Source organism: Bubalus kerabau, chromosome 16 (assembly GCF_029407905.1).
Source record: "Bubalus kerabau isolate K-KA32 ecotype Philippines breed swamp buffalo chromosome 16, PCC_UOA_SB_1v2, whole genome shotgun sequence".
NCBI lineage: Eukaryota > Metazoa > Chordata > Mammalia > Artiodactyla > Bovidae > Bubalus > Bubalus kerabau.
This window is the reverse complement of record NC_073639.1, coordinates 74,672,266-74,698,225: the sequence shown is the minus strand read 5'-3', so window position 1 is coordinate 74,698,225 and position 25,960 is coordinate 74,672,266. Positions and strand designations below refer to the sequence as shown.

The 25,960-nt window shown below is 52.1% G+C and overlaps 3 gene segments (V, D, J or C); all 3 read right to left on the bottom strand.

The window, feature by feature from the left end:
* Nucleotides 1-2,063: 2,063 nt before the first annotated feature.
* On the bottom strand, nt 2,064-2,595 carry LOC129629769 (immunoglobulin lambda variable 1-40-like). The segment is given in 2 exon segments: nt 2,064-2,401; nt 2,511-2,595. Coding segments are annotated over 2 exon segments (393 nt in total).
* An 8,813-nt stretch (nt 2,596-11,408) lies between these two features.
* LOC129629768 (immunoglobulin lambda variable 1-40-like) lies at nt 11,409-11,952 on the bottom strand. The segment is given in 2 exon segments: nt 11,409-11,776; nt 11,907-11,952. Coding segments are annotated over 2 exon segments (414 nt in total).
* A 4,636-nt stretch (nt 11,953-16,588) lies between these two features.
* Nucleotides 16,589-19,090, bottom strand: LOC129629767 (immunoglobulin lambda variable 8-61-like). The segment is given in 3 exon segments: nt 16,589-16,684; nt 18,630-18,943; nt 19,042-19,090. Coding segments are annotated over 3 exon segments (456 nt in total).
* Nucleotides 19,091-25,960: the final 6,870 nt, after the last annotated feature.

Genomic DNA, 25,960 nt, shown 5'->3' with positions numbered 1-25,960 from the left:
GAAATACATATTCCTACTGAATTCTTTTCTTATTATACGAACATATTGATGACAGTGTGGCCAAACTTCTGATTCCATATATTTCATGTTACAAGTGTTAATATAAAGTATTAATATAACGGGAAGGAACGAGTAAGGGAGCCACAAAAACTGACACAATGTCAGTTTCCATGGTTCAATTCAAAATGTTGAAATTGCCAAATAACACACCAGGGAACGTTTTTAAATGACACAGATGGTGACAGAGGGTCCTTGCCTGCATCCCTCTTCCACGGGGAACACCCGGGTGTTCTGTGGGCAATGGGGCCGCCTCTGCAGGGGTCTCTCATCCCCTGTCCAGGTATCCCTTGAGGTCGAGGTTCCTGAATGAAGTTCATTCTTGTTTTATGACCGTCCCTCTGGCCTTGGTTGGATGGCAGGTCTGGGCACTGACCCCACGACAGAGCAGCAGGAACTAAGAGGCAAGCCTGTGGCTCTGAGCTGAGAGCTGCCGTGTCCCCTGGCGGCCCAGGTGCAGGACGTCACCCTCCACTGAGGACCCTGCTGCCCACGTGGGCAAGAGCCAAGGGAGGAGGTGCCAGCCTGCCTGGCCAGGACCCTGCGCTCTCCGCAGCCGACCCATTGCGCCCCCTGCTGGACTCAGACCTCCTCCTCCCCCACTTCACACCACAGCCTCCTGGAAGGGCTTTCTCACACCTGCAGGTGGGTCTTCCTGATGTCACCGCCCAGGGCAGTAGAATGAGTCGCCTTCATCTAGTTTAGGCCTGGTCATTGATTTTTCCAGGTACCTAATGAGAGATCCAACCAGTCCATCCTAAAGGAGACCAGTCCTGGGTGTTCATTGGAATGACTGATGCTGAAGCTGAAACTCCAATACTTTGGCCACATCAGGCAAAGAGTTGACTCACTGGAAAAGACCCTGATGCTGGGAGGGATTGGGGGCAGGAAGAGAAGGGGACGACAGAGGATGAGATGGCTGGATGGCATCACCTCCTAGATGCACATGTGTTTGGGTGGAATTCGGGAGTCGGTAATGGACAGGGAGGCCTGGCATGATGTGATCATGGGGTCGCAAAGAGTTGGACGTGACTGAGCTACTGAACTGAACTGAACTGAACTGAATGACCTCAGACCCCTGAATGGTATGCTGATAAACTAATGAATTTCAGGATACCCTAATGTCTGAGTTTGCTCCGCCTAACTCGTGGGTTCACTACCAGAACACAACCACTTGACCCCGAGTTTCCAGGGTTCAAACACCCAGCATTCCCAGTGGGTTGTGCCTGGTCACGATTCTGTCTGAGTTTCCTTCCCAGCTTGATAGGTAGTCAAGGTTGAATTTGCAAGACCTCCCGGGGCCTTCCCAGCTGACTACATGGCTCTGTTTTTATTTCTCTCTTTGCAAAGAGAATAGGAGGCTCTCAGGTACAACAAATCTCTTCTTGGTCACTTCCAGGGGTTCTCATTTACCCTTGATCATGATTCTCATAGTACTTCTTTTTGACTCAGATATTTAAAGATGTTTTTACTCTAATTTTATAATCTTTCTATATTAAATGTTTGCTATAAAAGATTATGATTATAAATGGGAATCTCAACCAGGTCTGGGCTTCTGTTTCATCTCTGGTTGAGAAAGCCTTATGACCGTTACCTGATCTTCATTGGACATGGTGAGAGGTGGTCACAGGAAAGGCAGGAACAGCAGCCTGGGCCTCAGCTCTGCCCAGGGCCGACCGAGGAGCTGAAATGTCCTGAATCAGACACAGCTGGACGCTGTATCTCTGGTTCTGACCTGACCATCATGGACTCTGTCCACCAGGAGCTGCCTCGGGCATTCAGGTCCTTCTGCTCAATTTCAGATATTCATATAAAATGTGGTTGCCGAAAGCAAAGCCTTGGTGAGGGGGCAGAATGAAGAAGAACTGAAAGGATTTCCCAGACCAATTTCCTGGTGTGGGGCTCAGACCCCCGTTTTAAATCAAACAAACAACAGAAGTGTCTGCACTGGCAGCAGATGCTTCAGCCCGGGAGGCCCGTGACTTGAGGGAGGGCAGGTTTTTGTCTCACTTCCCCCCGGCCTGGAGCACGGTGCCATTGTCGCTATTACTGTCAGCAGATGCACAGAAATAATCCGCCTCGTCCTCAGCCTGGAGCGAGCTGATGGTCAGGGTGGCTGTGTTCCCAGACCTGGAGCCGGAGAATCGGTCGGGGACCCCCGAGGCTCGACTGGTCGCACCATAGATGAGGGTTCTGGGGGCCGATCCTTCGATCTGTTGGTACCAGCTCACATAATTGCCACTCCCAACGTTGCTGCTGCTTCCAGAGCAGGTGATGGAGACGCTCTGGCCCAGGGACCCGGACACGGAGGACGGCTGAGTCAGCACAGCCTGGGCCCAGGATCCTGGAAGGGAGAGAGACAGAGATGGTGACTCGGGGGTCCAGGCACGATAGCGGGGAACACAGCATATGTGTCTTCCCAAGACCCCTCCCCTGTCTCCGCATCCAGTCACCTGTGCAGAGAGAGATCAGGGTGAGGAGCAGAGGGGACCAGGCCATGGTGGACATGTCACGGCGTCCTGCCTTCTGTGGCCCCACAGCTGAGCAGAGCATCCCCACACTGCTCCTTCCCCTCTTCATACCCTGAGAGGGGGAGGGGACTTTCATGCAAATGACCGTCGTCCCTGCCCCGCCCAAACAATGCTCTGATGACCTTTGGGGACTGGGTTAGGTTCCTGTGCCTGAGGGAGACCAGTGGGTGATCAGAGGAGGGGTTTGTGTGGGGCTTGGAGGTGGGTGGTCATAGCTGGGAACCTTGAGCAGAAAGCACCAGGAAGAACCAGGGGACTCATCTCAGATCTCATAGCTGCAGACCCACAGGAATGGCTTCAGAATGCGCCCTGGTGTCCTGGCCCAGACATACATCCTGTGACCTAGTGACCATAGCTCTTAGAGTCAACTTGGCCAAAACTGGCTTTGAAGTTACACAGTTCAGGAAGAGTTGTGTTGGAAAAAAAGATCCAGGTATAATTTACCCTATAGTGCATGTGAGTGTTACACAGTAGATGTGTGACTTCGAGATTTTAAATGAACCAAAATGTGATCATGGAGTAGTAAAAATCTAAGGTCATCATGTAAAATAGATGCCTAAACTTAACTGAAGAAAATGTTGTGGTTCAGTCACTAAGTTGTGTCCGACTCTGGCTCTATTTTAATTTGCATTGCCATGGTACTATTTCTAAAACATAATTTTCCTTGTAGATTCTGTTCTTTAAGTAAGATCATTTTAAAAACTTTCTGACATGTACGGCATCGCCACTGAAGGATTTTCATGTCTTAGCAGGACGTTCTCTCTGTGAAACAGGGCAGGCTGAGTTATCAGAGCCATGGTCAGTCTCAGATCTGAGATGAGACACAGGACATGACAAGGCAGATCAGCTGTTCTCAGGAATCTCAGACGTGATCAGGGGGATCAAACCTGACCTAGGCATGGTCCAGACAGAGCAGCAGTCACGGCCCCGGGGGCAGAGCCCCAGGACAGGGTCTGCTTTCCCAGCCCAGGGCCCCAGCAGCTTCTCCCGGGCTCACTGTGCATAAAGTCAGTCCCACAGCAGCTGAGCACAGACACTCCTCAGCCAGGAATCATTTCCCTGGTCTCAGGACCAGGGTTTCTCTTCCCTCCTGACTCCTGACTCGATGGGCACACGGGACGGAGTGTGAACATTCACAGGATAAATCAGCTGCTGGAGGGGCATCACTGGATCCCCTGGGAAATGAGGAGGAACCAGGGGTGGAACAGGGAGGGCTCGAGCTGGGGTCACACCTGAGAGCCAGCAACATGAGGCTTCTCGGGAAGGAAGGGTTAGAGAGGTTCAAGGATGGGGATGAGGAAGTGAATGTTTCAGGAAGATCTGGAAACTCGTTCATGACTTTCTAAGAGCATGAGCTTGGTCATCACTGTGGAGGTCAACAGTGTATGTTTGTAGAAAGAGCGAGGCCCAGAATTGGGAGGAAAGTCATGAATGAGGGGAGCGGGAGGGCAGGCTCTGAGCAAAGAGATGAGGAGGAGCGGGCGCAGGCTGAGGAGAGCTGGAGGGGTGCACGGGGTGGGCTCTGGGGGCTCCTCCCCTCCTCTGTTTCTGGGAAGAGGGTGGGGACTGATGACCACCTGACCCCTTCACCCTCCAATTCTGGGTGCTCAGCCCCGTGTGCAGCTTCAGTCCCAGGAGGAGGCCTGGGGGCCGCGATTCTGAGTCGGTCCCCTGAGAGGAAGCACCTGCTGTCACATCCAACTCAGTCCGCTGAGCCCGGGTGCAGGGCCAATTCAAGGGACCATGGGGGTGTGTTGAGGGGCTGCCCGTTCTGAGCAGGTGCACAGCGCCCCCTGGTGACGCACCCGGGGAACGTTCACGGCGGTGAGAGAGAGCAAGGTGCCGCTCAGTCACTTGGTTCTCAATCCTGTCTGACTCTTTGGCGACCCCGTGGACTCTAGCCCACCAGGCTTGTCTGTCCATGGGACTCTCCAGGCAAGAACACTGGAGTGGGTTGCCGTTTCTTGCTCCAGAGGATCTTCCCACCCCAGGGACAGAACCCACATCTCTTATGTCCCTTGCATTGGCAGGCGGGTTCTTTACCTCTAGCGACACCTGGGATGCCTTACGAGAGGAAGCAGGGGCGCTCTTTTTTCCTGTCACCAAACACTCTTTCGATAAACAAATGAATGAATTGAATAGCAATAAGTATGACATGTCTTTGATAGTGTACAGTTACTTGTTTTTTATTTCTCCTATTGTATTTTCAGGTGATTCTGACTACTTTTTCTCCTTTTCCTACATTTATCTCCTTTTCCTTAGGACCCAAGAGTGTTTGTATTTGCTCATCAAGTAGATTTGATGATTTGTTCCTAAAAACATCTGTCACCTGATTTCATCATCTCAGGCATCTCACCAGTGATGTCTATGCCGTCTCATTTCCCTTCATTATATAGTTTCCTGGTTCTTGATAGAAGTGACGATTTTTACTGGATCCTGGACTGTGTGGAAATTGCTTGTAGAAACTCTGGGTTCTATTTCCTTTTCCTTTAACAGGAGATGCTTCTGTGGCGGAAGCTCAGGGATGTGCGTTCGCTGCCCAGTGACCCAGCAAGGGCGGCACTGACCCCCCTGCTCTGTGCTGCTGACCCCTACCTGGGAACCGGGGGCAACTGCTGTGAGCAGCTCCTTCATCCAGGGGCGTGTGACCACCCCTGTGTGCCACTGGCCTAGGGAGGGGAGTCGAGCTGAGGGGGCAGCTGTGCTGCAGTCAGGGGACACTCAGTCTGCTGGGTTCCGTGGTCTCAGGGACTCCAGGAAGGGAGGGGCAACACCTTGCCCTGGAAGCCCCATGGCTGTGCGGGAAGCAGGTTTTTGTCTCCTTCTCTCTGGCCTGAAGCACTGTGCAAACTTTCAAGCCGTCAGCCCATGACAAACAGTAATAATCAGTGTCGTCCTCAGCATGAACTGAGGTGGTCAGAGAGGCTGAGCTGCCAGACTTGGAGCCAGAGAATCAATCTGGGAGTCCTGAGGGTCGTTTGCTATTTTCAAAGGTCTGGAGTCCGGGGGCCTTTCCTGGGAGCTCTTGGTACCAGCTCACATGATAACCCCAGTGTTGCTGCTGCTTCCAGTGCAGGAGAGGGTGACCCTCTGACCCAAAGTCCCGGACACGGATGGCGGCTGAGTCAGCACAGCCTGGGCCCAGGGTCCTGGAAGGGGGAGAGACAGAGATGGTGACTCTGGGGTCCTGACAGGAGAGCAGGGAGCAGGGCCTGTGAGTCTTCCCAGGGCCCTTCCCCTGTCCCCCCATCCAGTCACCTGTGCAGAGAACGACCAGGGTGAGGAGCAGAGGGGGCCAGGCCATGGTGGACACGGTCAGGGGGTCCTGCCTTCTGTGGCCCCACAGCTGAGCAGAGCATCCCCACACCACTACTTCCCCTCTTCATACACTGAGAGGGGGAGGGTCCTTTCATGCAAAGGATCCCGTGCATCACACTGACCCCTCCTGGGCCCTGGGCCGGGTCTCTATGCCTGAGGGCGGCCAGAGGGTTGTCAGGGGTGGGGCTCTGTGGGTCTCAGGAGTGGGAGGTCACAGCTGGGAGCCCTGAGCAGAGGCCACCAGGCCTTGTCATGGAGCTCTATCGGGGGGCCCAGCTCTGCCTCCCACCACCCAGCTTCAGGAATGGGCCTCAAGCGCCCCCAGCCTCTTGTCCAGGCCCAGACACACATCCTGTGAACTGGAGACCAGAGCCCTCAAGGACAGATCCTGCCTCCTGCTCTGTGCGCTGTCCCCTCTTTAGCACCAGGCCAGATGCCCCTTCTGTGTCCCCCTGAGCTCAGGGACATCATGGGCTCCCCTCAAATCCTCAGGATGAATCTGTCCATGGATTCCATGACTGCTCAGGGGTCAGGACTGAGGGGTGTCTGAGATACAAATTCCTCTCAGATCAGGATCAGGTCAGGGCAGTGCCGGCCCCGGAGCAGGAAGGTGGGTCTCCTTCAGTGCAGGACAGCAGGGTCCCTCCTCTGTGGGCCTCCTCCCTGGTGGGCAGAGCCCTCCTTCCTCTGTGTGTCCCCTCAGCCCTGAGGAAGCGGGGGCAGTTCTCTGAGGAGGGGGTGAAGGTGTGGAGAGAGGCCTGAGGGGGGACTCAGCATTCCTAAATGCCTGGATCTTTACTGTGTGTTTGAACTAGAGAGCCTCTTGATTGAAAGCGAAAGAGGAGAGTGAAAAAGTTGGATTAAAACCCAACATTTAGAAAACTAAGATCATGGCATCTGGTCCCATCGCTTCATGGCAAATAGATGGGGAAATAGTGGAAACTGACAGACTTCACTTTTGGGCTCCAATCACTGCAGATGGGGACTGCAGCCATGAAATTAAAAGACGCTTGCTCCTTGGAAGAAAAGCTATGACCAACCTAGACAGCATATTAAAAAGCAGATACATTACTTTGCCAACACAGGTCTGTCTAGTCAAAGCTATGGTTTTTCCAGTAGTCATGGAAAAGTTGAGAGTTGGACTATAAAGACAGCTGAGCACTAAAGAAATGATGCTTTTGAACCCTGGTGTTGGAGGAGACTTTTGAGACTCCCTTGGACTGCAAGGAGATCCAACCAGTCCATCCTAAAGGAAATCAGTCCTGAATATTCATTGGACGGACTGATACTGAAGCTGAAGCTCCAATACTTTGGCCATCTGATGCAAAGAACTGACTCATTTGAAAAGACCCTGATGCTGGGAAAGATTGAGGGCAGGCGGAAAAGCAGATGACAGAGGATGAGATGGTTGGATGGCATCTCCAACTCAATGGACATGAGTTTGAGTAAACTCCAGGTGTTGGTGATGGACAGGGAAGCCTGGCGTGCTGCAGTCTATGGGGTCGCAAAGAGTCGGACATGACTGAGCTACTGAACTGAACACAGCTTACTGTGTGTGAAGCCTTCCACACTCTGGACCCTGTCCCATGGCCTGTCTTATGAAGTGGCCCCTCCTGGGCGTCTCTCCTGCAGGCACAGGGCACCGGCTGCAGGGAGCAGGCCTGGTGATGCTCCTAGCAGTTTGTATTGAGACTCTGAAGGGCTCTGAGCAGCATGTGTCCCCAGGGATCCTGATACATAATAGCTGTTAGGCCCAACCATCCCAAATAGCAGGTTAGAGAAGGAAGAGGTCGGAGTGATTGGTTGGAAAAGAACGGTTGACTGTAGCTTGCCCTGCACTGGTAAGGTGTTACACGCTGCGTGTGTGAGATTTTAAACGAACCAAATGTCGTAATGGATAGTGAAAATCTACAGTCATTCCTTAAAATCTGTGCATGAATTAAACTGACGGAAAATCTATGTTCTCTCTTAATTTTTCATTCACAAGGATACAGTTTTGGAAAACTATCATTGTAAGTTCTTTTTTTATTAAAAATTTCTTTTTAATTGACTTCATAGGTATCCTAGGGAATTTTAAATATTATCCAGTAAAAATATTTTTACGTAGATATTTGCATTCCTAATTTGTTTGGACTTTGAGTAAGGTAGGGCTAGAACCAGCCCTTTTTGCCACATATTGCCTCTCCACCGGGCAGTGCTTATCTCTGAGCAGCCTGTGAAAACAGGGCAGGCTGAGGTATGGGAGCCATAGGTCAGTTCAGAGCTGAGTTGAGGGAACGTGCGTGACAGGTCAGGTCTGCTGACCTCGGACACTCAGAAGTGACCATAGGAAGATAAGCTGAGTGAAAGGAGGTCCAGGTAAGGCAGCAGTGACAGCCCTGGCCGGGAGGGGATGAGCTGGGGTCACACCTGAAGTCTGGAGACCTGAGGCTTCTCTGGTAGGAGGGCTAGAGAGGTTGCAAGGGAGGACAAGGAAGTGAGCGTCTGGTCAAGGAAGCCTGGAAACCGACCCATGACCTGATAGAGTGACGTTGATCTGGAGGAGGAGGTCGCTGGTGAAGGGTTTTAGAGAGGAGCCCAGGACTGGGGAGAAAAGTCATGGATCAGAGGGGTGCTCTTACGAAAGAGCAAGAGAGGAGCAGAAGAGGATGTGGGGGGGGGGTGCAAGGGTTGGGCTTGGGGGCTGCTCCCCTCCTCTGCTCCTGGGGAAGAGGGTGGGGCCTGATGATGCCCTGAGCCCATCACCCTCCAGGTGTGACTCCTGGGCTCCGTGTGCAGCTTCACTCCCAGCAGGAGGCCTGGGGGGTCGGGGCTCTGGGTTAGTCCCCTGAGAGGAAGCACCTGCTGTCATGTCCAGCTCAGTCCAGTGAGCCCTGGTGCAGGGTCAGGGGACCATCTGGTGTGTTCGGGGTCGGCCAGTTCTGAGCAGGTCCACAGCGCCCCCTGGTGATGCGCTCGGGGAATGGTCACGGTGGGGAAAGTCAGGAAGGAAGGGCTGCCCTAGATTCTTTCCTTGGAAGGACTGATGCGGAAGCTGAAACTCCAGTACTTTGGCCAACTCATGCGAAGAGTTGACTTGTGGCAAAAGACCCTGATGCTGGGAGGGATTGGGGGCAGGAGAAGAAGGGGACGACAGAGGATGAGATGGCTAGATGGCATCACTGACTCGATGGACATGAGTCTGAGTGAACTCCGGGAGTTTGTGATGGACAGGGAGGCCTGGCGTGCTGCGATTCATGAGGTCGCAAGGAATTGGAGACGATCGAGTGACTGAACTGAACTGAACTAAGTCTGAACTGAACTGAGTGAAGTCGCTCTGTCGTGTCCGACTCTTTGCGAACCCATGGACTGTAGCCTACCAGGCTCCTCCCTCCATGGAATTCTCCTGGCAAGAGTACTGGAGTGGGTTGCCATTTCCTTCTCCAGGGGATCTTCCGGACCCAGGGATTGAACCTGGGTCTCCCACATTCCAGGCAGTTCATTCAGTTCGTTCCCGAACTGAAGTAAAAGTGGTAAGAAAAACTTTATTCAAGGTAAGGGTGCTACAGTGGGGTTTTATAATCGGGGAGAGAGATTGAGCTTAAGTCTGACTCCAGCAGGGACACAGTTGGGATTTACAGCTAAGGAACAGGGTGGGTCCACGGGGTTGCAAAGAGAGACTGGGAGGCTGAAAAGCAATGAACAGCAACAGGGTGGATGTCAGTGGATGGAAACTTACTCAGAGGATCATAAGGGTGAGGGTGGGTCCTGGCTTAACTGAGAGAAACCTTGCCGAGGCAAGGCTAATAAGATACTGAGGTGAGTGATAAGGAATTTGAGGTGATACTGAGGGTGGTCAGATCAAGGGTGGGGTATTTTTTCTAAACTGACTTATCAGATTCTGGCTAAAATTGGACCAAATGGACAGGCGCCCTTGTATAAAGACATCACCCAAAGTTGGCAGTGCATTAGTGAACTACTGCTGCATAACAAAGTACCCCAAACAAGCAGCTTAATATCTCAAAATTTTTGAGATCTTTATGTCATGCGAGTGTGTGTTGCGCGGTTCTTTGTCTCTTCACAATAAAGATTTGGAGCGATGGACATTAAAGCCCTCGGCGCGTCACAGCTCTCGGGTCTTAGACAAACCGTGTTATAGCTCTTAGGCAAATCAGTGTTACAGCTGTATTTTATTTAGAAGATAGCAGGAGACTCCATCCTTGAAGCGTGAGGACATGCCAACCGAAAGACTCCAAGAGAAGAGAGTGGAGGAGCGCGGGGGAGGGAGGGAGAGAGAAAGAGCGCATGCACGCAGGAGAGAAAGAGAGAGAGAAAGAGCTTTGGCTCCTCCTTTTATGTGTTTTTTCCTCCACCTGGGCCTGCCCTATGCAAATCGGGCTTAGCCAGGAGTGCTGTTTGTTCTACCTAAAGTCTTCACTCTGGTCCTCGGACCTTCTTTTGTTCTATTTTTACGGGCTTTTCCCTTCCTTGTCTTTTAGCCACCGCCATTTTGGACTTCGTTTCCCTATTCTACCTACCTAAGTCAAGGCTATGGTTTTTCCTGTGGTCATGTATGGATGTGAGAGTTGGACTGTGAAGAAGGCTGAGCACTGAAGAATTGATGCTTTTGAACTGTGGTGTTGGAGAAGACTCTTGAGAGTCCCTTGGACTGCAAGGAGATCCAACCAGTCCATTCTGAACGAGATCAGCCCTGGGATTTCTTTGAAAGGAATGATGCTAAAGCTGAAACTCCAGCACTTTGGCCACCTCATGCGAAGAGTTGACTCATTGGAAAAGACTCTGATGCTGGGAGGGATTGGGGGCAGGAGGAGAAGGGGACGGCAGAGGATGAGATGGCTGGATAGCATCACTGACTCAATGGACGTGAGTCTGAGTGAACTCCGGGAGTTGGTGATGGACAGGGAGGCCTGGCATGCTGCAATTCATGGGGCCGCAAAGAGTCGGACACAACTGAGTGACTGAACTGAACTGAACAGTATTAATATAAAGTATCTTAACAGACCCAAGGCCAGGATTGATAAGAACTAATAACTTTCAAATTTTTCTTTATTGTTATTATTTGTAATTATTGTCTCTATGTTTAGGACCGCATTGAACTTGACCCAGAGTTGCCTACCTGAATCCCATCTGACCAGTTCAAGCTTACCAGACATAGACCCTTCGCTCGGACAGGACATCCCTGGGGCTTATAGAATGCTTCCCAGGACCAAAATGAAAGGTCAGCCTCGTGTCCAGTGATGTGAATGATTCTTCACACTGTGGTTAAGTGTATGCCAATGATTCCCAGGTACAGAGGGTGCGAGCCTGGGGGACAGTCTCTCACCTCGTGATTCTCAGGGGATGCATGGAGCTGACACAGAGTGGACGTGAGACCAGCATGGAAGCGGCCCTCAGACAGATCCCATCACAGGATGTGCTGAGACCCCAGCTCCAGACCCTCCAGTGTGGGGAGGAAGAAATAACAGAGAACCCAGTCCTCCCACTGCTGTTGGACACCCGTCATCACAAAGAGCCATCAGCCAGCGGGAGGTTTTTGTCGCTCTTCCCCACAGCCCTGGGCACTGCGGGAGCACTGAGGCTGTGGGCCCACGAGGAACAGTAATAGTCAGCCTCGTCCTCAGCCTGCAGCCCAGAGATGCTCAGCAAGGTGGTGGAGCCAGAACGGGAGCCCGAGAGCCGGGCTGGGAGGCCTGAGGGCCGAGAACTTCCCAGCACCACGGTTCTGGGGGCTGCACCTAGGCGGTGTTGGGACCAGCCCGCACCATAGAATCCAGCGTTGTTGCTGCTCCCAGTGCAGGTGAGGGTGACCGACTGACCCAGAGACCATGACACGGAAGCCTCCTGGGTCAGCCCGGATTGTGCCCAGGACCCTGCAGAAAGGAAAGAAAGACACGGGGATGGTGGGGCTGGGTCCCGCAGCACCGTCTGGGCTCCAGGGGTAAAGAACAGAGCCCTGGGTCCCACTGGGGCCATGTCCCCAAACCCCGAGAATCCAGTGACCTGTGCAGTGGGCGAGGAGGCTGAGGAGGACAGGGGTCCAGGCCATGGTGGGGGTACTCGCTGAGTCCCTCCTTCCAGTCTCTCAGCAGACACAGCCCCTCTGGGCTCCTTTATCCCTCCCACAGCCTGGGGAGGCAAGGTCGCCATGCAAATCGGTCCCTCCCATAACTGCCCCCCCTGCCTTGTCCTCTGAGTCTGCCCACCTGCTGGGTGTGGGGCCTGTTGTGGGTGGGGCTGGCCTGGCCTGGTCAGGGACTCCTCAGGGACCCCACGGAGCCTGGGGCACAGGGCACCTGCCTGGGAGCCAGAGGGTGTGGTTGTCCAGCTGGGAGTACAGCCTCAGCTCCTCCAGAGCGGGCCTGCAGCGCCCTCTGCTGTCCCAGGTGGGGCTGCTCCACTGGGAAGGGAGATACCAGGCCTCCAGAGGGAGCCAGGCTCCTCCCACCTGGGCTGCAGGCCCCGCCCCCAAGAACCAGGATCAGGCCCCCGCCTCCAGGCTCAGCCTTGGTGCTTAGCGCCCCCCTCTGAGTAAGGAGAAGAGGGGACCACCCGAGGAGGACTAGGAGGGAGGGAACATCACCCAGGGCAGAAGTGAAGGGACGTTCCTGCCCTCTGGGGTATGCAGTGAGCTAACTCAGGAAGCTCCAGGGCCACATGAACGCTGAGTTCCTGGGTCCAGATTCTCAGGTGCACAAAGTCAGTTCAGTTCAGTTGCTCAGTCGTGTCCGACTCTTTGCGACCCCATGAATTGCAGCATGCCAGGCCTCCCTGTCCATCACCAACTCCCGGAGTTCACTCAAACTCACGTCCATCGAGTCGGTGATGCCATCCAGGCATCTCATCCTCTGTCATCCCTTTCTCGTCCTGCCCCCAATCCCTCCCAGCATCAGGGTCTTTTCCAATGAGTCAACTCTTCGCATGAAGTGGCCAAAGTTCTGGAGTTCCAGCTTTAACATCAGTCCTTCCACAGAACACCCAAGACTGATCTCCTTCAGAATGGACTGGTTGGATCTCCTTGCAGTCCAAGGGACTCTCAAGAGTCTTCTTCAACACCACAGTGCAAAAGCATCAATTCTTCGGTGCTCAGATTTCTTCTGCAGAAGGCAATGGCACCCCACTCCAGTACTCTTGCCTGGAAAATCCCATGGATGGAGGAGACTGGTAGGCTGCAGTCCAAGGGGTCGCTAAGAGTCGGACACGACTGAACGACTTCACTTTCACTCTTCACTTTCATGCATTGGAAAAGGCAATGGCAACCCACTCCAGTGTTCTTGCCTTGTGAATCGCAGGGATGGGGGAGCCTGATGGGCTGCTGTCTATGGGGTTGCACAGAGTCAGCCACGACTGAAGCGACTTAGCAGCAGTGGTAGCAGCAGCTTTCTTCACAGTCTAACTCTCACATCCATACATGACCACTGGAATAAGCATAGGCTTAACTAGACGGACCTTTGTTGGCAAAGTAATGTCTCTGTTTTTGAATATGCTGTCTAAGTTGGTCATAACTTTTCTTCCAAGGAGTAAGCATCTTTTAATTTTATGGCTGCAATCACCATCTTCAGTGATTTTGGAGCCCCTCAAAATACAGTCTGACACTGTTTCCACTGTTTCCCCATCTATTTCCCATGAAGTGATGGGACTAGATGCCATGATCTTCCTTTTGAATGTTGAGCTTAAAGCCAACTTTTTCACTCTCCTCTTTAACTTTCATCAAGAGGCTTTTTAGTCCTCTTCACCTTCCTCCATAAGGGTGGTGTCATCTGCATATCTGAGGTTATTGATATTTCTCCCAGCAATCTTGATTCCAGCTTGTGCTTCATCCAGCCCAGCGTTTCTCATGATGTACTCTGCATATAAGTTAAATAAGCAGGGTGACAATATACAGCCTTGACATACTCCTTTTCCTATTTGGAACCAGTCTGTTGTTCCATGTCCGGTTCTAACTGTTGCTTCCTGACCTGCATATAGGTTTCTCAAGAGGGGTGGCAGTGAGGAGATACCCCTTGTCCAAGGTAAGAGAAACCCAAGTAAGACAGTAAGTGTTGCCAGAGAGCATCAGAGGGCACACACACTGAAACCATAATCACAGAAAACTAGTCATTCTAATCACATGGACCACAGCCTGGTCTAACTCAATGAAACTAAAGCCATGCCCTGTAGGGCCACCCAAGATGAGTGGGTCATGGTGGAGAGGTCTGACAGAATGTGGTCCACTAGAGAAGGGAATGGCCAACACTTCAGTATTCTTGTCTTGAGAACCCCATGAAAAGTATGAAAAGGCAAAATGATAGGATACTCAAAAGGAACTCCCCAGGTCGGTAGGTGCCCAATATGCTACTGGAGATCAGTGGAGAAATAACTCCAGAAAGAATGAAGGGATGGAGCCAAAGCAAAAACAATACCCAGTTGTGGATGTGACTGGTGATAGAAGCAAGGTCCGATGCTGTAAAGAGCAATATTGCATAGGAACATGGAATGTTAGGTCCAAGAATCAAGGCAAATTGGAAGTGGTCAAACAGGGGATGGCAAGAGTGAACGTTGACATTCTCAGAATCAGCGAACTAAAATGGACTGGAATGGGTGAATTTAACTCAGATGACCATTATATCTACTACTGCGGGCAGGAATCCCTTAGAAGAAATGGAGTAGCCATCATGGTCAACAAGAGTCCTAAATGCAGTACTTGGATGCAATCTCAAAAATGACAGAATGATCTCTGTTCATTTCCAAGGCAATCCATTCAATATCACAGTAATCCAAGTCTATGCCCTGCTGGGGTCCAGCCCCAGCAGGATCCAGGGGTACCCTCAGGATGACGGCATAGACGAAAGGATAGCAAAGCAAAGAGAACAGAGGCTTGATCTTCCTTGATTAACACAGAAAGCCAATAAAGCTCCTGTGTTCCAAGGAGTCATCCTGAAAGGAGAACAGAGAGAGAAAAGGAAAGAAAAGGAGAAAAGCATGACACGGGGAGACTAAGCTTCGGTGAGTGAGGCCCATAACTTTATTTTCAAAAGGAACTTTTATACCTTAACTTGTACATAGAGGGAAATGAAAAACGCAAAGTCATACAGAGTCAGCCCAAACATTACATCTGTTTTGTCTTTATCGAAACCAGGATTTTTTCTGCATACCTTTCCCATAAACAATGTTGTGTACAATATCTTCTGGCCTTAGAGGCCTGTGGACATTTTATGACCCTTTTTTGATAAAGGCTGCTCAACCAGAAAACTTATTTTTCCTTGAAGTGTTTCTTCTTTATTTCTCCCAGCCTCAGAAAGTACTAAACAGAGTTACATTCTCACGGAGCAAGGGTGCAGAGGGTCACAACAAAGAAAGAACCAATTAGCTCAAAGGTCTGATGTGGTTAATTCCAAGGCTGCTACTTGTTTTTCTTACATTCCAACTATGTTAACTAATGCACTCCCAGGTGCACAATGGATAAGAGATATGGGAACTTGGCAGCAAGCATTAGCCCAATAATGAAGCCCTTTACCAGTACTATCTATTCTGATAATTTTTCATCCTTTAAAGGACTCTATGCTCATTAGGACTTTTAGAATGTTTTGGCTTCCCGTGCCTTTCAAGGTTGGGGAGTAGTGAACAAACATGTGTGTTAACTGCAAGAGTATGGATAAACCTGTCAGGCAAGCTAGAATGCCAACAGAGGGGTTAAAATAGAAATATTCCTTTCATGCCCAGGAGACTTATTAACTAAAGCCCTAAGTTGACTTTTTCCAGAGAAAGGTGGTCGGGGATAGCCCCCTGTTAATGTCAGAAGAGTTGGTGAAAGGCACAAAAGAGTAAGACAGACAGATTCTGGTTTTGGGGTAGATGCCCGAGAAGATCCAGGGGGTCCCTTGAGGCCTGATCCACCTTTGCCTGTCAGGTTCTCTCCGCATGACCTTTGTCATGGGTGGGATCTCCCGTGGTGGCTCCCAGCAATGCCCCAACCAGTAACGCTGAAGAAGCTGAAGTTGAATGGTTCTATGAAGACCTACAAGACCTTTTAGAACAAACACCCAAAAAAGAAGCGGTGGCTGCGTGGGCACAGGTGGCCTGAGAGGCCACTCCACGTTCAGTAGCAGAAAACCACGCCCCATTAAAAGGATGTTCGTGGTCAGAGATGAAGACTCAGGCTGAGAAGCTCTGAGGGCGGGTCCTGGGGCCTCGCAGCCCTCCTCCCACCCATTCTTTGTCACCACTTCTGTGGCAGCATCTCCTGGAGCAGGAGAAGGAACCGCTCAACTGAGCCCAGGTCTTTCGCCCTCACTGAGATTGAAGCCTGCCCAAGGCTCCCTCGGGGTGGACCCATGCCCTCCACCTCCCCGCCACTCCCCAGCCTCCTCCACAGCCGGCTCCTCACCGTGTCCGACTCCTGGTTGCCTTCCACAGCAGCTGCAGACTCCACGACTGGGTGTCTGTAACTCATGAGTCTGATGCCAAAACCTGAAGTGTGACCTCGCACACACGGCAGAGGGGCCTTTACAAAACTCTCTGTGTCCTGGGTTACACTGCTTTACTTTCCGCATCCTGGTGCCTCCTGGTGAAAATGAGGACGTGGGTGTCAGAGAAGGATGAAGCCTCCAGTCAGTGTTGTCAACACGGCTGGGATACCCCTGGAACTGGTGTTGTCCCTCGGGTCACCGTGTCAAGTTCAGGGAAATGGAGGAAATGATAATAATTCAGACGAGGCTGACAGTGAGGGTGGGTGGTGGAGGGTGCGTCCACAGCGAGTGGCCAGCGATGCCCACAACAAGCCCACAGGGAGGCCTGCTCAGCTTCCGGAGGATCAGAGAGCAGGAATTTACACCAAATCCAAAGGATATATTTAGGAGTCAGCTGTGGGCCAGTTCTTTCTGAGCCTCTGAGGCACTAGGGAAACACAGAGGAAGCCTTGCCTGCAGGTCCCAGATTGTTCCTTCTGCCCAAAGTAAAGGCTGTGATCTTGACACTCCTCCAGCCCTTCCTGCTCCACACCCACCTCCATCTCACACACAAACACACACACACACACACACACACATCCCGCTATCACACACACACATACAAACACACACCCCGCTAACACACACACACCCCTCCATCACACATACACACACACACACCTCCATATCACACACACACACACACACACATCCCTCCATCACAAACACTCAGGACCCGGCGCCAGAGCACTGTGCCATCGCCACACTCTGCACCTCCCTCATTCACTGGGGCACCCTCAAAGCTCCCCCACTGTGTCCAGGGCCTGCCTGCCCTTCCTCACAGGGGCCCCTGTGCCCACAGCCTCCCCTTCACCCACCCCGGCTGAGCTGATCTCAGAGTCAGGATCACTCACGGCTGGAGTGCTGGCCACTCAGCCCTTCCTGCTGCTGTTCTGAGCCCAGATCTGCACTCAGGGCTCCAGCCTCCCCATTCTGGGTCTCCTCCTCCAGGGCAAGGACATACGTCCTTCCATCCCCCAAGTGGGACCAAACCCACATAGAGCAGCTCAGAGCAGGCCCGGGGATGGCCATTCTTTCAAGAGCCAAGGTTTCAGTCCTGTTGTGGTGTTGTGGTTGCTGGTTACCCAAACCACAGACACAAACTCTTTCAAGTCCCCTCTTTGATGGGTGAGTTTAGCAAATCAGGGTGAGGCGGGGAGACTCAGAGTTTGCACCCCAGGAGGGACCAGGAGAAAGAATCTCCCGGAATCCACAGTGACCTGTGAGCAGGGACCCAGCCCAGGCCACAGAGGACACCTTGCTGTGTGCCCATCACACACAGAGACCCATTCAGCCAGGCCTAGTAGTTGGTGGGGGCGGGGGTCACACAGCAGGCGCTGCCCACAGTGCAGACCCTGGGGAGACCCACAGCGCCCCTTATAATCCCCGCAGCCTCCATCTCTTGGTGGAAGTGGTGCTGGGCCGGGGCTGATGCCAGCTCACATTCAGCCCAGGAACATACACAGCCATGCCCTGTGCTATGCGCACAGGCAGTGAGACTCTGAGTGTCCAGCTTCTCAGGGAGCAACACTTTCCAAAATCAAATATACATACATACATACATGTGTATACATGTATATGTACATTAAAAAATCTACCAATATGGTCATCAATAAAATTCATAGACATTTAATATTGCATTTTAAAATATTAAAAGTATGTCAGATTGATTAATTGAAGACCAAAATAAAAAAAGCCTAGAAGTCTGGGGAAAGACTTTCAGAGAGCAGGAGCTGTCTGGGACAGTATCAGACTTGCAGGCTTTCAAAGCTTCTTTTCCATGATTAGCTTCAGTGTGATGACTGGGAGCACATGGCGTATAAATAGATGAGCACGTGTTCTGTGGATCAGACTATTGTACACATGTACAGAAGTGTTTAGGTATTACTTCATTCTGCATCATCAAGTTAATGAAATTGAGTATGTCTCTTAAAACTCTTAGACCAAGAAGGGTCGTGCTGGCTGTGCTGGGGTCTCTGAGTCTCAATGTTGTTTACAAAATGGGCACCTGAGCCCCCCATTATGGGCTGAGGGGTCCTCTTGGAGACCTGGACACACCCAGGGAGAGCCTGCAAGAGGCACGGGGCCGTGTACCACGGGACAGGAGATGGATCCGGAGCCTCCGTCCCCACAGGGGTGCTGACCACTTCCACCCTCTCCTGCTTCTCCCGCCTCTAAAGGCTGACCCTCCGAGCACATGGGCAGGTTTTAGTAGCGCTTCCCCATGGGCTCCCCTCACTGTGCAGCTGTATCTACCACTGCCCTGGTACAGCGAGCAGGGATAGTCAGCCTCGTCCTCGGGCTGGGCCCCCGTGATGGTGAGGGTGGCTTTATTCCCAGAGATGGAGGCAGAGAAGCGATCAGGGACCCCAGAGGGGCGGGTGTTTGTGTTGTAGATAACATTTCTGGGAGCCTGGCCTGGGATCTGCTGGTACCAGCTGGGTTCGTTGTAAGTAGTGACTGACCCAGAGCTCAGTCCACAGGTGAGGGTGACCGTCCCTCCTGGAGACACTGACAGTGACGGTTCCTGGATCACAATCTGAGCTTCTACCCCTAAGAGAGACAGAAGAAGAAAGCGGTTGTTATGGAGATGAGGTGTCCTGAGACTCTGCTTGGAGGTGCCCCAAGGGTGCAGAGTCCCGGCCCCTGACTTGAGCTATAAGCGAGCAGCCTGAGCAGAAGCAGCGTCCAGGCCATGGTGGGGACCCTCCCAGGAAATGGCCTCCTGAGTCTCCTTGACTGCAGGTGGGGTCCTGGGCTATTTCATGCCTCCACCCCCGTCAGGAGGAGGAGGTGCCTCATGCAAATCACTTCCTCCTCTCCCTGCCCAGGTCACCTGAGGTCCCTGGGGTGGGGAGACTTGAAGGAGGCAGATGCTGGACCTCACGCAGAGCAGGGACAGCACGGGGAGGAGCCCCTGAGAGATGGGGCGACATCTTTCAGCAAATGTGCCCCTGTGACCTGCTGACCTCGGTCTGCTCTCTCCTCCCTGGAGTGTCTGAGGCTGAAGGAGGAGTTTGCAAGTCTGTCTCTCTTGCCACAATAATCCAGCCTTTCCCACACCTGAGCCCGTCTTTAGAATACTCTCTGTCTTCTCAGGGAACCCTGAGTCCCATCTGTGCGGTGCTGTCTGTCCTCCTCTCCAGCCCTGAGCCGAGCAGGAAATCCCGGAGCCTGTGTCTGCTGTGAAGGGTGAGCAGTCGCCCTAGAACACAGTCTTGTAAAGTGTCTCTAGTCCCGGCGGTGCGGGAACCAGGGCAAGGGTGGTGACATGCAGAGCCCCACGGCCAGGCTTGGGGTGACAGCCTCCTGTGCTGTAAAAAGATATGACAGTGTGGACTAGCTTCAGGAGAACTGTAGAATTTAAGGGTAAAAAGGTCACCATCTTGTCACGCAATGATGATAGCTGGCAAGCTCAGTTCCAACAAAGTTGGCATACATGTCTCATCATCGGAAACAGAAAAACCCCGTGTGTGAAGAGGTGGGTGTGGTGAGCAGTGTGGAACTTGTAAAACTCCCTTCCCTGTAGTTCTGGGTGGAGCTGATGGACCTGGGACAGAGGAGGGGTGTGGGGGCAATGAGGAGGAGAAGGAGCTCAGACATCTCAAGTTAACGTGTGTGGAAGAGATGGAAAAGTCTTGTTCATCTCTTGTTTCTTTGACATGAAAAGTGTTAAATGCTCTTCTTATTTTGTATTCATGTCAGATTTGCTGCTAAAGTAGCTGTTTAATAAAATCCACATGATTTCTGTCAGAGGTGCCTGAGAACCTCAACTCATAGAGGTGAAAAATATGTATTGCTATTGAATTCTTTTCTTATTATAGGAACATATTGATGACAGTTTGGCGGAGCTTGTAATTTCACATATTTCATGTTACGAGTGTTAATATAAAGTATTAATATAACGGGAAGGAATGAGTAAGGGAGCCACTAAAACTGACACAGTGTCAGTTTCCATAGTTCAATTCAAAATGTTAAAACTGCCAAATAACACACCAGGGAACGTTTTTAAATGACACAGATGTTGACAGCGGGTCCTTGCCTGCATCCCTCTTCCACGGGGAACACCCGGGTGTTCTGTGGGCAATGGGGCCGCCTCTGCAGGGGTCTCTCATCCCCTGTCCAGGTACCCCTGGAGGTCGAGGTTCCTGAAGGAAGTTCATTTTTGTTGTATGACCGTCCCTCTGTCCTTGGTTGGATGTCAGGTCTGGGCACTGACCCCACGACAGAGCAGCAGGAACTGAAAGGCACGCCTGCGGCTCTGAGCTGAGAGCTGCCGTGTCCCCTCGGGTCCAGGTGCAGGACGTCACCCTCCACTGAGGACCCTGCTGCCCACATGGGCAAGAGCCAACAGAGGAGGTGCCAGCCGGCCTGGCCAGGACCCTGGGCTCTCCGGACAGACCCACATCGCCCCCTGCTGGACTCAGACCTCCTCTTGCACTTCACTCCACAGCCTCCTGGAAGGGCTTTCTCACACTTGCAGCTGGGTGTTCCTGATGTCACCGCCCAGGGCAGTAGAATGAGTCGCTTTCATCTAGTTTAGGCCTGGTCATTGATTTTTCTAGGTAACTAATGACCTCAGACCCCTGAATGGTATGCTGATAAACTAATGAATTTCAGGATTCCCTGATGTCTGAGTTTGCTCTGCCTAGCTCGTGGGTTCAGTGCCAGAACAAAACCACCCGAACCTGAGCTTCCAGGGTTCAAACTCCCAGCATGCCCGTGGGTGGTGCCTGGTCATGATTCTGTCTGAGCTTCCTTCCCAGCTTGATAGGTAGTCAAGGTTGAATTTGCAGGGCCTCCTGGGACCATCCCAGCCTGGACTAAATGGCTCTTTTCTTATTTCTCTCTTTGCAAAGAGCATAGGAGGTTCTCAGAAACAACAAATCTCTTCTTGGTCACTTCCAGGGGTTCTCATTCACCCTTGATCATGGTGCTCACAGTACTTCTCTTTGACTCAGATATTTAAAGATGTTTTTAGCCTAACTTTGTAATCTTTCCATATTAAATGTTTGATATAAAAGATTATGCCTATAAATGGGAATCTCATCCTTGTCTGGGCTCCTGTTTCATCTCTGGTTGAGAAACCCTTATGACCGTTACCTGATCTTCACTGGACATGGTGAAGTCTAACCTAACCTTTGATTGTTAGAATCCATAGATTTAATGGAGGTGGGTTTATAAGCACTGTGTCCAAAATAGTGACATTTATCCAATATCATCTCAAACAAGGAAGCACAGAGAGAAAAGAGGGAGAGATCATGAGGCAAAAGAGGAGGAAATGAGCAAGTGAGGAGTCTGAGAGCCGCATCCTAATGGGGAGTGTCTCCCAGTACCTGGAGAGGAGGGCTCTTCAGGCAGCAATCCCCGGAAAAAGGGAGGACCCAGCTTCCCTAAGTGTCAGGGTTCAGGGCAGAGCACAAAGCCTGGAGCAGAAGAGGGTCATGCAGGGGGTGGGAGAGGCCCCCTGGAGCTCCAGGGCACAGACGCTGGGCTTCTGCTTCCTTGACATCCTGCTCAGTACCCGTGAGGGGCCCTGTGTATCTGGGCACATGGGCATTCTGCTTGTATTTGGAGAAGAGAGAGAAAAAGAGACAACTTCATGGACCCCATAATGATGGACCTGGATGAGGAGGTGAGACTGCCCAGATTTAATAGCACAAGTGACAGCAGAGACCTGAACCGGCACTGGTGACGTCACAGTCAGGGTCAGGGCAGTGATGGGTCGACACGGGAGCAGAGGGCAAGCTTTCATCAGACATCCCCATCACACGGGGATTCCCTGTGGCTGTGGTTAGTGATGAGCTGTGTGACGCTGATGACCAGCCTCCTCATGAGGCTGGGGTCCAGAGTGATCCAGGAGGGCGTGTGGACCCACCAGGGGGCAGGGAACAGGGCCGAAACCCTGACTGTCCCTCACCTCTGTCATTGGTCACAAACGCAGGGACTTTGCCTGGAATCTCTTGTCATCATTGCCATGGCGATCCCCGCTTCCCCGCTGATCCTTCTACAGGACATGGGCCCTTGGATCTGGACTCATCAGAGGAGTCACAAGCAGAGGGACACGGGCACATCCTGGGGAGCCCCTGCTCCTGACAGTCCACAGACCACCCCAACCCTGAAGTAGGAAATGCTCCAGTGGGTTGGAGAGGAGAGAAGGGGAGGCCAGTACAGAGCCAGCACCTGTGGGTCAGGAGAACCACTCCCAGGCTTCCCTGCCTCCTGCGATGTATCACCGGTGCCCCTCACTCCTCACGCTCTCTGCTCTGCCCCTTCAGGAGCAGGATTCACACCCTGGGGGACGATCTGCCTGCTGGGATGGTCCACGGACTCTGCTGAAGGCACATCTGGGAAAGCCTCCTGCTCCTGATCACAAGTGAGGGAGCTCAGCTCCATGGCTCCCTTGATCACATGGATGACCAGGCTGCACTTCAGTGGTATCAGAAATTGTTTACATTTTCTGAGACTTGAGCAAAACTGACTGTACAATGGGGAGTAGACATATTATGAACCAGAACATACCTCAGGAATAAATGGATTCTGGGGTATTATTTACCTTTTGACGGTTCTCTAAGAGCAAGCCCCTGACAGGCTGAGGCTCTCGTCCCAGTTTCCCGTCTACCTGTGCCGCTGTGAGAAGCCCTGTTGCACCAGCCTGCATGGTCAGAGTCAGCCTCATCCTCAGGCTGCAGCCAGAGACGAGCAGGAGTTCCGTGTTGGCCAAGGCATCTTTGGATCCAGAAAACCTGCAGGGACCCTGGAGCCTGGTTCTTACTGGAGTCTGAGAGGTAGGATCGGAGGACAGAGGAGGGCTCGCTGGCTTCTGCTGGTTCCAGTAACAGCAGAGCGGCTGACACTGATGTCACGCTCAGGGTGCAGGGAGCCACAGATCAGCTGTGGTCTGTGAGGGGACAGGGGTCTCCACACACACAGGCCCTGATTGCCGGTCCCAAGAGTCCGTGGCTCAGGGCTGCTGATCCAATGCTGACACCCACAGCAGCACCAGGGGATCAGCTGTTCTGTGCTGAGAGAAACCAACACTAAACAGGGGTAGAATTCATATACCTGCAACCTTATAGAAGAAAGTTAACAATGCAGCCATTAAGTTGAGATTCTTCTAAAATATCAGTCGAAAATAATAAAAAAACACACTACTCAAGATCAGAAATTAAAATGATAGTGTTTGAACACGTAGGTTTGAACATGGTGGAGTATTCCAAATTCCCTCTCCCCTAAATGGTCTTACATGGAGCAGAAGGACTGGGAAGAGCAGCTGAAGGCGTTTTGGGTGAAAACGTGCAGTAAGTTGTGAAGTGTGGCCACACATTCTTGTTCTCACCGTGTGAAATGAATATGATTTTATGTCCATTTCAGAGCTGCTGCTACAGTGTCTGCTTTGACAGAGATGTTTCAGTCCCAGGAGGCCCATGTCTGGAGGAGAGCAGGTTTTTGTCTCACCTCCTTCCTGGCCTGGAGCACTGTGCCATGATAGCTACTACTTTCGTAAGTTGCACAGAAATAATCCGCCTCGTCTTCAGCCTGGAGCGAGCTGATGGTCAGGGTGGCCGTGTTGCCAGACCTGGAGCCGGAGAATCGGTCCGGGACCCCCGAGGGTCGACTGGTAGTACCATAGATGAGGGTTCTGGGGGCCGATCATGGGGCTCTGCTGGTACCAGCTCACATAAAAACCCCCAGTGTTGCTGCTGCTTCCAGTACAGGAGAGGTGGACCCTCTGACCCAAAGTCCCGGACACGAATGGCGGCTGAGTCAGCACAGCCTGGGCCCAGGATCCTGGAAGGGGGAGTGCAAGAGATGGTGACTAGGGGGTTCAGACACGAGAGCAGGGAGTAGGGCCTGTGAGTCTTCCCAGGGCCCCTCCCCTGTCCCCCCATCCAGTCAACTGTGCAGAGAGTGCCCAGGGTGAGGAGCAGAGGGGATCAGGCCATGGTGGACACGGTCAGGGTGTCCTGCCTTCTGTGGCCCCACAGCTGAGCAGAGTGTCCCCACACCGCTCCTTCCCCTCTTCATTCCCTGAGAGGGGGCAGGGCCTTTCATGCAAAACACCCCCCAGCTCTCTGACCTGCCCAGCTCTCTGCCCCCACACCTTAGCTCTCTGACCCCCCCAGCTCTCTGACCCTCCCTGGGCCCTGAGTCAGGCCCCTGTGCCTTGGGGTAGCCAGAGCAGGGGCGGGGCTGTGTGGGGCTTGGGAGTGGGAGGTCACGGCTGGGAGCCTTTCATGCAAATGACCACTTCCCCACTCCCAGTTACACTGTGGGTGCATAAGTCTTCAGAACTGCCTGGGAATGTCCCCTGTGTCCCATCCAGACACACTCCCTGTGACCTGGTGATAAGAGCTCTTAGAGTCAACTCTCCCAAACTGGTTTTGAAATTACACGGCTCAGGAAGTGTTTAGTTGGAAAGGAACAGCCAAGGCAGTTACCCTGTAGCGCACGTGCATGTTACAGTGTGGGTGTGTGACTTGGAGATTTTAAATGAACCACAATGTGTTCACGGATTAGTGAAAATCTAAGGTCGTCACTTTAAATACGTGCATAAATATAACTGAAGGAAATGTTGAGTCACTAAGTTGTGTTGGACCCTAGTTCTGTTTTAATTTTGCATTGCCTCGGTACTGTTTTTAAAACATCATTTTCTTTGTAGGTTCTGTTCATTAAATACAATTTTAACTAAATCACATGGGAGGTATCTTATGAAATTTTATTATTAAGTAAAAGAACACATTTAGAAAGATATTGGCATTCTTAATTATACTGGCCTCTGAAGGAGGCAGGGCCAGAACCAGTCTTTCTAATACTTATGGATCTCCACTGAGGGATTTTCATGTCTTAGCGGGACGTTCTGTCTGTGAAACAGGGCAGGCTGAGTTATCAGAGCCATGGGTCAGCCTCAGATCTGAGATGAGACACAGGACATGACAAGGCAGATCAGCTGTTCTCAGGAATCTCAGATGTGATCATAGACATGGTCAGACAGACCAGCAGTGATGTCTCCTGGGGCAGAGCCCCAGAAGAGCGTCTGTTTTCCCAGCCAAGGGCCCCAGCAGCTTCTCTGCTCACTGTGCATAAAATCAATCCCACAGCAGCTGAGCACAGACACTCCTCAGCCAGGAATCGTTTCCCTCATCTCAGGACCAGGGTTTCTCTTCCTACCCGAATCCTCACTCGATGTGCACACAGATCGGAGTGTGAGAACTCGGGATAAATCAGCTAATAGAGGGGTTCATGGATGCCCTGGGAAACAAGGGGAACCTGGAGAGGAGCAGGGGGATAACGAACTTGGGTCACACACAGACCCAGAGACCTGAGGCTTCTTGGGAAGGAAGGGGTTAGAGAGGTTCAAGGAGGGCGACGAGGAAGTGAGTGTCCAGTTCAGGAAGATCGGAAACACGTCCATGACCTTCTGACACGGTCATGACCATGCAGGTCAACAGTGCACGTTTGTAGAGAGAGAGGCTCATGATTGGGGGAAAGTCAAGAATGAGGTCAGCTGGAGTGGAGACTCTGAGCAAAGAGATGAGGAGCAGCGGGAGCAGGCTGAGGAGAGCTGGA